General features: G+C 43.6%; 1 protein-coding gene across 1 annotated transcript; it reads right to left on the bottom strand.

Annotated features, from left to right (window-relative positions):
• Positions 1-200: 200 nt before the first annotated feature.
• On the bottom strand, positions 201-11,178 carry PCMTD2 (protein-L-isoaspartate (D-aspartate) O-methyltransferase domain containing 2). The gene is made up of 6 exons (XM_082292695.1): positions 10,888-11,178; positions 8,179-8,507; positions 6,804-6,906; positions 4,851-5,022; positions 3,894-4,017; positions 201-2,377 (listed from the first exon to the last, which is right to left on the bottom strand). The coding sequence occupies exons 2-6, from the start codon at positions 8,483-8,485 to the stop codon at positions 1,995-1,997; spliced, it is 1,089 nt and encodes a 362-aa protein (XP_082148821.1). The 5' UTR covers positions 8,486-8,507; positions 10,888-11,178; the 3' UTR covers positions 201-1,994.

The raw sequence follows: 11,178 nt of genomic DNA, 5'->3' as shown, positions 1-11,178 counted from the left end.
CAAATAAGGAAATCAAAATCCAAGGGAGAAAGACAGCTTGGGGGTACCATTGAGACCAGAAGTGGAGACAGGAAACCAGAGGCAAAACCCAGCCTATGACTGTGTTATGTGCCAGCAGCCACATGATACAGGATTATCAGATAATATTCCCAAAGAAACACAAAAATCCTGTTAAGCAAGGAAAGTTCTCCACTTCAGGCTTAGACATAAAAGTAAACTCATTTATTTTCAAAGTCACATAGAACTTGGAAACTATTTTTCATGAAGCAAGTTGTGCAACTCAGGACCATTTGACAATACAGTCTTCACTCATTCCTCCTCAGAAAACGAGGAGACAGCACACATGAAAAAAACCAAAAGATATCAAAGTGATACCAACTGAAGTGCTTCTGATGGGGCAATGCCTTAACACAGCTTCATTGCCTACTGAGAGAGCCTTCCAGCCCCCCAGCTTTAGGACCATTTCACATCAACACAAACTCCAGGGTTTCTTTCCAGCCTTTACCAGTTTAGGTATATTTTTCAAACAGGCTGAACCAAGTAAACCTCTTCTAAAGACAGTATTTTATTGTCCACAGACACTGTGGCCTCCCCATTCCTGGAAGTGCTCAAGGCCAGGCTGGATAGCATTGGGAGCAACCTGGCCTAATGGAAGGTGCCCCTGTCCATGGCAGGGAGTTGGAACGAGATTAAGTCCCTTTAAGGTCCCTTCCAACCCAAACCATTCTGTGATCCTATGATTCCATAGCATCTCCTTCCATCACCATGACAGAAAGACTTGGGAATAAAAATTACGGCTCACATCCACAGAACTGCAGAGTGACAAGTCCTTCCACGTGAGCCTGTTAAAATTTCTGCTTCATTGTTGCAGGAATAAAATTACCTGCCAAGCTGAGCAATTTCATTCCACTCTTGTGCAGGAGCTGCATTCCAGCCACATTGCCACAGCAGGGGCACACACAGAGGAACACACCTAAGAACTGCACCAATTTGGCTCTCTAGGCTGCTTTCACATTCTGCAGACTCTCCACAAAACTCTGTTTGGCTGATTTACTGCTCAGGCTGGTGCTCTGCACCACACTCTGTACAGCCCAGACGATCTAAGTTATCTCACACAACAGCAAAACCCAGATTCTGCTTTCACAAACTCACTGCTCTGCAGCTCGTCTCTACCCCTTTCCCCATTCAGAATTACACTGTAAACATTTCCAGAGACAACAGTCCCAACCCTAACTACCCCTGCATCCTGTCAAAGCTATAGAGCTTTGCAATTCCTCACTTGCCTCCTGTGCTTTAAAAAAAAAAACAAACCACCAACTCATTCACCAGAACAGGTGTTCTCCATTAAAAACCAGCATTTTGTAAAACACTTTTCACTGAAAAATTATACATAATTTATAAGCAAAACAGACCAACCAAAGGGGAGCTGATGCTTTCCTTCTCATTCAAAATCTGGATGCCACAAGGGTAATGCCAAAAATTCTTTCCTTTCTGTAAAAGTTGTGCTTTTTCAGATTACTGGAAGAAACAAGATTTGCCAGGTCAGGTTTTAACTAATAATCTTCATCCTCCATTAAACACACACCATGGCAAACACATGGCAGGTTTAGTGGGAGAGAGCACAGACAGGAAAGGTCTTTGGGGAACTGCTTAGGAGTTTTTCCAAACTCATATTCAGTCGAGCAGCCATGAGATTTTTAGGAATATCTCCTGCAGTTAGTTTTAAGGGAATTAAATCCTCCTTTCCATAAGCTGAGCACTTCACCAACTTGCTTCCTAAGGAATCCCTGCTGTAGGATAAAACTATAGCACACAACTGAGAAGAAAGAAGGAACTCAAAAAAGCTATAATGTCGAAGTTTACAGCAGCCACATTCCCCAGCCAGCCTACTGCCTTGGGTGTCACATTCGCAGGCAAGCAAGTGGGACACGTTTGTCAAGCCCTAAGGAATACTTTATTCTCTGCCTACTTCCTGCTTTCTAGAAGAAGGAAAACTACTTTTCCCTGTAATAAAGCAAGTAGTACTTCAAGGGATCGGGCAAAGGCAGGCTCAAGACCTTTTCTCTCAAAAAGTTTACAGGAGGGTCTGGCTTTAGTTCAGAGGGTTTGGTTTCCTCCTCCTCTGGCCTCTCCTCCTCGATGTCCTCGCTGTTGTTGTTGTCGTCCGAGGGGTTGGAGATGTGGCTGGCAAACACCTCCTTGTCCAGGAACACAATGGTTTCCATGCGCCGGCGCCGGACCCGCCTCCGTTTGAACCTGGGGGGGTTCTTCAGCCCGTTCCCAGCTTTGCTCATCGCCTCCTGATGGATGATTTTCTTGATGGTGCCTCGGATGGCGATGCGAGCCAGGTCCTGCAGGCTGCGAACGGCCACGGGGGCTGCAACCAAACGAAACCCGTGAGCAGAGACGGAGAAACTCCCCCAAAAGTACTCCCAGGAAAAGTTCTGTTTGCTCAGATTAAATTAGGCCATTTGAATTCCCTGCTGGGATTACACAAACAGCTCTATTCAGCTCCTGTCAACTCGGATAAACTGTGTTGCAACTTTCCAAACAAAATTTAATTGTGCATTTCTCTCATTAAAAAACTTCCTACTTTGATTTCAAGTTCTCAATTATTGTAATCTTAAAGATTGTATGAATGCAGACTTAGTGCTGGGAGCTGTGACTGTTTAATGACACAGAATAAGGTATTTTCCTGTGGTAGATAACTAGACCTGAAGTCTGTTTAACTCTTCCATAAAATGATTTTTCTATTGTACAGTTCCTTCAGCTTTGCCAAGCTCTGCACTTATAAAACACAAGTACTATTTATGCTGTTCAAAAACTGCTTCAGACTTAGTGGGTGAAGACAGGCTGGAAACCACTTTGTAAAAAGTAATTATAGAAACATTACAGTAAATTCCTGTATTAAAATGCCTCCCACATTAATGGTTTGGAAGACTATTCTGTCTTCTGCCCTTATTTGCTGCCAGCTCAGAAATGCAGCAAAAATGTTTAAAAAATGTATTGATGCACACAGATCCAGGAACTAAAATGAATTAAAACTGATACAAAAAGTCCCTGTCCTCTGCCAACAAGTGAGCTTTCCGGGGACCTGAGTGAAGGAAGCAGGAAATAATTACATGTAATTTACATGCAGGTCTCACTACAAAGTGAGATCATGCTGAAACATGCACTTATTGGACTTTCTAGCATGCTGTACACTGTTTCCTGAGCTCCTCTCTGTCCTGCAGACACCTTTCCAGGTTAAGGCCAAAGCCTGACTAATCTCTTTATGAAAGTACCTCTGTCTTCATGTGTTCATAAGAGGCCTCTTGACATTGAAGTCTTAATCTAAAGATTGGGGCCACTGATAGCATTTCAAACAGCTAACCAAGAACTGCACAACTTGTATCCCTCAAGCATTCCAGGTTCAGGATAATTCTGGATTGCTGGGGGTGAGAATCTTTGAGCAGATAGAACATTTGTTCACAGGTACTGCTTGTGTATTTCCCCTCCTTGTGGCACAGTGCCCGAGAACCACGACAGGATTCAATCATTCAGGACTGGAACAGAATGTGCAAAAACAAGGATAAAACACCCTGCAAAGTCCAGGTACAACTTCACAAGAAATCATTTGTGTTTAGAATGATGGCCCAGTGGAAGGTGTCCCTGTCCACAGCAGGGATATTGGAATTGGATGATCTTTAAGACCCCTTCCAACCCAGACCATTCTGTGAGTCTGTGATTTAGAATCTAGATCATACAACTCCAATTCTTGCACAAGACAGACAACTGTTCAAAAAAAGGAAGGGCTTGGAGTAATTTTCCATGGAAGGATTCCCAGGGATGTTACAGCTCACAGCCAAGCAGCAGAAGGAACCTCCCTCATGCTCACAAATGTCTGTACTCACGCAAGTGAACGAGCTTTGATTTTCCTGAATCTGCATGGTTTGGCTGAATCAAAGGAGCAAAAGAAACAGCAAGAATCTTCTTCGTCTCCCAGGCAGAAGGACCAGTCCGAGTTATCTTAGTCAACTGAAGCAAAACAGGTAGATTATTGTCCCTTGTGAGAACTACAGTAAGATTTTTGAACAAAAAAAAATGAACAAATGACTTTTCTGCCTGGACAAGTTGAAGTACTGGAAGCTGCAACAGTAAAAGGTGATAAGGAGAAACAATGGTGGTTTTTTGAAAAAAACCTGAGAACTCCTTGCAGGATTAGCCCCAAGTAACTTCATCTATTGCAACAGAGCATGGGCACTGGTAATTTGGGTCACTCTGCTTGCCCGGATCTTCCTCCAGGCTGGACCAGAGCAGCTGTGTCTGACCTCTGAGAAAATTCCTGAGTCACCACGAGCACTCACTCCTGAAAAGGTCATTGGATCAAATCTCCTACACTGACCCACTGCACAGCCTCGCACTGGGAAAAAACCCTGCACCCTGCTCCTCTCAAGTTCCCCGACAGAGGTAAAAGGTCAGGCACTTAACCCACTTTTTACTAAAAAGAACCCACTGACACTTGTAAAGAGAGACATCCTGCACGCTCTTTCACAAGCCAGTCAGGGTGCAAAATGTTTTGTTTTGCCATAAAGAACACCAAATTATAGAACTGAACAAAACCTAGCTCACATTTTTGCAGTGTGAAAGTAAAATTGCAATTAACAACAGATTGCAATATATGAAAGACTGCAGAACTACAAATTTCTTAAATATTAGGAATGTGCAGAGTTCAGTTTTCAGTCCTAGTGAAAACTGGTGCACTTAATTCTTTCTTCAGCCTGCTACAAGGGCAAGCTAAAGGAGCAGCTACTGACTAAACCAAGATCAAAATTAAGAATAACTGAAATATGAGTAAAAAGGCACTCAACCTTCTCTTCTAGAGGCATGACAAGAATTCCCCCAACTTTCAACAGGTTCTTCATGTAGTCCTCGTGCTCCTTCTGGACTCCAGCACCACAGTAGACACGGTCATACTGAGTGCAGTCTGGAGAAATCTCTAAACAATTGCCAGTGACAAAGGATGGCTCACAAAATTCAAACCTGAAAGTGAAGAAGACTTGTATTAGACAAGAATATGACAATTTATCACATAGATTATTTTCACAATTCTGGAAAAATTGAACTATTAAAAACTTGAAAAAAAAAACCAAAACAGTTTTACAGTATTTCTCCTCCGAAGCCCATCTATTCTAGACATTATTGTAACAGACCTCAGCTAGAAGTCTCAAAACCACAGAACAGTGAGGTCAGAATTCATGGATTAAAATCTCCAAAGGGTAAGGACGTATAATTTCATACTTGAGCTGCAGGTAACTCTCCAGAATGAGCTATTTTTAGTCACCTGATGCTGACTCAGTTATAAAATGCAAATACAAATATTAGACCTGCGCTTCCAAATGTCAAAGTCTTTTTAGGACTGCACCTGGGTTTATTTTTATTTTATTTTCAAAAGCTTTTAACTGGTTTTTAGATCTGGGAATTACCACCTGATGCTACAGAAGTAAGCTGTGCTGAAGCCAATGGAAGTTTTGCCATCAGCTTCAAAAGAACTGTGATTTCACCCTTCATAAAAAAAGACCTTTTGCCTACAGCATTTCTGACTCGGTTTAAGAGAAAAATGAGTGATTCTGTGATGCCTCTGGTTTTCTTACAAGCTCCAAAACTACCTAAGTTTTAAGCCCTACATTTAAAGGCTGATTTTGATAGAAGGTGTTCAACACATCCATTCTTTTACTGGTATCTTGAGCGGCAGCTCAACATAGCACCTATTTATTCCTAAACACTTCCTGGAGCTTTCTGGGTTTGCAAAGAGTGCTGGACATTCAGAGCAGCCAGAGAACAGTTCCTGCACACGCTGTTCCAGGAGCACAACCCAGCAGACATCACTCAGCAATGCCAATTTTCCAGGCATGTTGATTTCTGAATTCAGCTCGCTTTTGCTCCATAGCTATATTTGTCTGGAGAGAGAAGAAAGTCTTCCTTAAAACAGCTACTCAAACAATAACAACATGACTGAAAAAAACCCTGTTGAGCACCATCCATGCCAGAAACCTTCAGTCTGCTGCCAACATGCAGAAAATACAACCCCTCCTCAGCAGCTTCCCAAGGCAGCAGGAACAGCAAAAGGCTCAATAGCCTAAAATCCTGCATGTCATGATTTTAATTTTCTTCCTCCCAGGACAGGAGGATATCAGGTATTCACAGATGCTTTGCTTCCCCGTTTGAACAAACTGTGAAACGGATCCAAAAATATGATGGCCACAACTTTTACTGCTGAGGTTACTATTAGCAATGGTTATCTGGCTGGGAAGTTATTACTTGTGACAGCAGCAGAATGGAGGGTCTAAGGAAGAACATAAATCAAACCCCAGGCAGTTTTAGTACCAACTTAATCATCACAAAACTACCTTCATATTTTAAAATGCCATTTTTTCCTTCTTCTCAGACAAAACATATTAGGCCAGCACAGAAACCACTTCATAATCTCATCACCATGCAGGCTCTCAGATCACAAGCACGATGAAGTACTGTTATTTGCAAGTTTTAAGCCGTTACTGCAAGTGCATTTAAAAATAAACAAACTTCTTCAGCTTCCTCTAAGCCCTGCAACATCAGCAGTGCTATTAAAAACACAGCAAACATTTCTGAAACTCCCCCATGACACACACCAGCTTCAAAGGTCACACAGTGCAGCTCAACAAGCCTAAGGAGCCTGAATCCTCAGATTACCCTGAATCCAGAGGGGCCACATGGGAGCAAGAACTGCCCTGAGCAAAGCCAAAAGCACAAAATTAATCCCAACAGGCATTTTGCATTCTTACTTGTCAAAGCTGTCACTTGTTTTAATGAAAAAATCCAATTTCTGCTTCGCGTACTCGATCACATCAGAGTGAAGCTCCACACCATGGTTAACACCAAAAGGACCTGCAAGTGCAGAACACCAGGGAATGGCAACAGCAACAACACAAAATCCAGCAGGATTGATACACTTTGGGTTCCTTCCTCCAGCAGATTGTTCCATGAGTGTCAGAGTCAGTGTTTGTGTAGGGTCAGCCCTCTCACTGTTACAATGGGAATTGCAATCCTATACCTGCAATTTCTGGCAGCAAATGAGCCTCTTCTGCACAATTGATTCTGAATCATTTGCTCTTAACTATGCAGGAAACTTCTCTATAGGAGGGAAACACTGATGCCATTGCTGTGAAAGTGACCACCTGGAAAAAAATTCCAATGGCCTGCATGTTTTAGCACATCCACGTTATTTTTATAACCCCTTGCTGATATGCTAAAAATCTCTCCAATAAATCAGGAACAGTCATCATACATTGTACCTCAACTAACAGCAAAAACTAATTGGAAAATATAGAAGTTGTTCAATAGTCATGCTTTTTATTCAGAACTGACAGGGTAACTTTTGCAAAACAGAATATAAAAGTCCTGGAGCTACATATTGGTATCCTAAGTAATGCCAACAAACCTAGAAGAAAATCACAAATGGGAAATGAGAGTGAGACTTCACCCTGAGAATAAACATCCCAGCAGTTAAAATTCCGGACACTCCCACAAAATTGAAGAAAGGACCCTACAGCCATTTGCTGTATCTATCCTGGCAGCACAACTCTGACTGAAACACTGCAGGGGGAATTTAAATTGTCCAATTACACTTTGATGATTTGCTTTGTGCCACTGCAGATGTGGTCACAAAATCAGTTCTGCTGCACTACAGTGCTTCCCAGACAATATTCCCATCAGTGTGCTGGGCAGTTAGGAGTCAAAAGTGGATTTCAAACATGTCTCAGTCTAGACAGAAATGAACAAAAACCAGGCACAGAGCAGGTGCAGTCACAGCTTTTTGTGGACTTGCTCAGTCCCAGTTTCAACACTGTACTCCTGATCCTGACCTGAGGTCGTGCTTAAGTGGAAACAAACCCAGCTTTGTGTCCCCACCTGCAGGAATCCCCTACAGCCACCACGACATCGGTGCCTGTTCTGATCTGCCACAGAAATCTGGATCCCATCCAGTTGCCAAGAGAAGGCTGTGAGAATCCTGATAAATTGCCGAGCTGGATTAATACATTCTTTACTTTCCCAGCTACCTTTTTAGCTCCATTAGTGGAGGAATGCCTCATTCCTGATTTCAAAATCTCTTTTTAAAGCTCTAACACAAACAGTTAATGTGACTGAAAAGGTATTTACCCAGGATGAGTCCAACCATAGAACTCAGATAACCAGTGCCACTGCCAAGGTTCAGAAACGACAGCCCCGGTTGCAGGTCCAAAGCTTCCATCACCTCCGAGTAAATGCACGGTGCTGAGAGATGAATATTTCCATGCTTCCATGCCAAGTCCTTGTAAGCATTGTCTTTGAACTCTTCCAGGTAGTAATCTGCCCGATCAATGGCTCGGAATGCCTGTTCCACCAGCTCTGTCCTGATGTATTGGGCCTCCTTCAGGTTATCAATTAATTCATCGTTATCCTCTCCCGCACTCACTGCGCCTCCCATCTTCAGCAGCCTCCTATAAACACTGGAAGTGAAATAACAACAAAGCAAGGTGAGGTACAGAATATGCACTCCAACACTAGATTACACTGCTGTACATGGAGTATTTTGAGAGAGGTCTTTACATACTCCAAGGGCCACAAGCTCCAGAAAAACCTCACCCCAGCACTCCTGTCCCCCATCCCAACAATGGAAAACAAAAGGCAGCAGAGCTGGCATCCAGCACCTGACACCAGTGGGGGAAAAAAATCACAATAAGCAATTTCAATGTGCAAGGCCTGTCTTCAAACCCTCCCACCGTTTTACCAGCACATCAGCTTTTCCACTGAACCCTTTTATATAAAGGATTATTCCAGCTCCTGTGCTTATGGGTCATTTTTCACTGCAGGCCCAAACAACAGTACAAGTTTGGGCTGTCTGTCAGAATTCTTGTCACACACAGACTTTCTACCTCTAACAGCATCAATGGCAACTGAAAAGACTAAGACACAGGCAGGAAATCCAGAAAAATCTCGAATTACATTTCCTTTGAACATGCATCAGGATGTTGATTGCACAGAGGTTCAAAAAACCCAACAAAATTCTGACCTGTCAACCTTGCTTACTTTAGCCAATGCACTTTAGCAAATGCAATTTCACACAGCTCATCTCCAGAGCCTGAGCCACCACCATTAGTAAAGCACTTAATGACACAGACAGCAGCTCAGAGAGAATTCCCACTGCAGCCCACAGGTTTTAAAGGAAAATGTATAGGGGGAGAAAACCACTCAAAATTAACCTGGCTTTTTCTCCCCTTCTCATATGTTAATAAAAACAAAATCCCTTCCAGAAAGCACACCATGATTTTTCAAACGTGTTTATTTACAATGCCTTTCCCTGCTCACAGTAATAACCACAAAGCAGAAGCTTTGGAGTTCATTCCTGGGATCAGAAGATCTGCCTACAGCGAAACTGTTGGGGTTTATTTGTTACATTCAGCCAGAGCAAATTATACACTTTCATTTTCTGAGGAAACAAAGCAAAGCTACCTGACCGCAAGGAAATTTCACAGTTGTTCAAATAACACAGCATTCTGATTACCCGTAGAGGCACACAAAACAGGATATACTTAGGCAGAGAACTTGAGCCAGTTTTTAATCCATTCATGTCTCAAACACATCAATCCAGTTCAAGACCATTAAAAAACTTGAAATAAAATGCCACCCCTCCCCTTTCTACAGTTACTCCATCATTTTATCTACAAAAAATGATTGTGTTTTATTACTTCACAGTGGGAACACATCAGGTTGAAGGCTCAGGTGGGTTAATCTACCAATTATTTTTTTCCCCTTCCTCTTACACAAAACCTCATTGCATTTGCAACACAGGGTTGCCTGTATCTTTGGTCTTTATTTAACATTCCACATTAAAATACTCTCTTCACCGAGGGCCTTGATTCCTTTGACTTTCTTTTATATATTTTTCTTAAGGTTCTTAAGCCTCCTTCATTCTTCCACTCTTTTTGCTATTTAAAAAAAAAATATAAAAATCTACATTGTTAGATTTAAGGCAAGAACAAGAAGTTGTGCCTTTAACAGTGCTCCACTTTGGATCCCCAACAAATTCCTGCTGATGTATGCAAGCCCCACTGGGACAACTGGTCTGACCTGGTTTTAGCTCAGCTCCATGGACAACAAGTGCTCTTCCATGCTCTACACCATGGAAAACAACAACAAAAACTGCTGGCTGAGACATTCTGACAATGGGACCAAGGAATATCCACAGTGTAACAGCTGTCAGTCCCTTCTGAAATCATCACTTTTACTGCACGTTAACTTATTTCCAGTAAAATGCAGGCTTTACAGGCAGAACTTAAAACTCTGACATTCAAACTCCTCTCTTTATGTGATTGCACATCTGTGCTTCACTTGGTGGGAAATGGGAACCAAGTAGAGCTTATTTTTATTAAACTTTTCAAAACAAAACCCTCTCCCTCCGCAGCAAACCCAGATGCATTTTCCTCACTTCTAATGCAAAACAGCGATTTCCCTAAATGTGAGCACGGACCAAGTCCACACGCAGAAATTCGGGTCGCTGCCCACAACAGAGACATCAGAGGCGCCTTTGAGTGTTCAAACATCCCCTCGTTGCCACCTTCCCCTTCGAGAAAAACAAACCAGAACACGAACCGGCCCGGCGCGACGGCAGGAGCTGCGCTCAGACGCCTGCAACAACACCTGGAACCGGAGCGGTTCCTGCCCAGGCACACCAACGCCGCCCGACGCTCAGGGCAGGGCTCAAAACAATACACAAGGCACAAAACTGCAGCTGCTCACGGCCAGCAGACCTGCGGGGAACCCCTGCCCCGACACGGCACGAGGAGCAGCCAAGGGGAGCTCACTCAGTGATTCAGGCAACAGCGGTACCTCAGCGGATGGCTCGGCTCGGTTCGGCTCGGCGCCGTTCGGCACGGTTCGGCTCCGTTCGGCTAGGTTCGGTTCGGTTCGGTTCGGTTCGGCTCGGCTCCGTTAGGTTCGGCCCGTTTCGGTTCGGCTCCGTCTGCTCGGTTCGGTTCGGTTCGGTTCGGTTCGGTTCGGTTCGGTTCGGTTCGGTTCGGTTCGGTTCGGTTCGGTTCGGCTCAGCTCGGCTTCGCTCGGCTCGACTCGGCGCAGCCCAGGCCGGCGCGCTCGAGCTGTAAACACTGCCCAGCTGAGCGC

This window comes from Coloeus monedula (assembly GCF_965178545.1).
Source record: "Coloeus monedula genome assembly, chromosome: 17".
Lineage (NCBI taxonomy): Eukaryota > Metazoa > Chordata > Aves > Passeriformes > Corvidae > Coloeus > Coloeus monedula.
This window is presented reverse-complemented; position numbering and strand designations above follow the sequence as displayed.

Bases quoted from the DNA above. Each gene is read 5' to 3' on its own strand.
- PCMTD2 (XM_082292695.1), bottom strand. From the start codon at position 8,485: ATGGGAGGCGCAGTGAGTGCGGGAGAGGATAACGATGAATTAATTGAT. The intron at 6,907-8,178 runs GTAAATACCTTT...CTGCACTTGCAG, and splicing joins TATGGTTGGACTCATCCTGG to GTCCTTTTGGTGTTAACCAT. The intron at 4,018-4,850 runs GTTGAGTGCCTT...GTTTTGCTTCAG, and splicing joins TCATGCCTCTAGAAGAGAAG to TTGACTAAGATAACTCGGAC.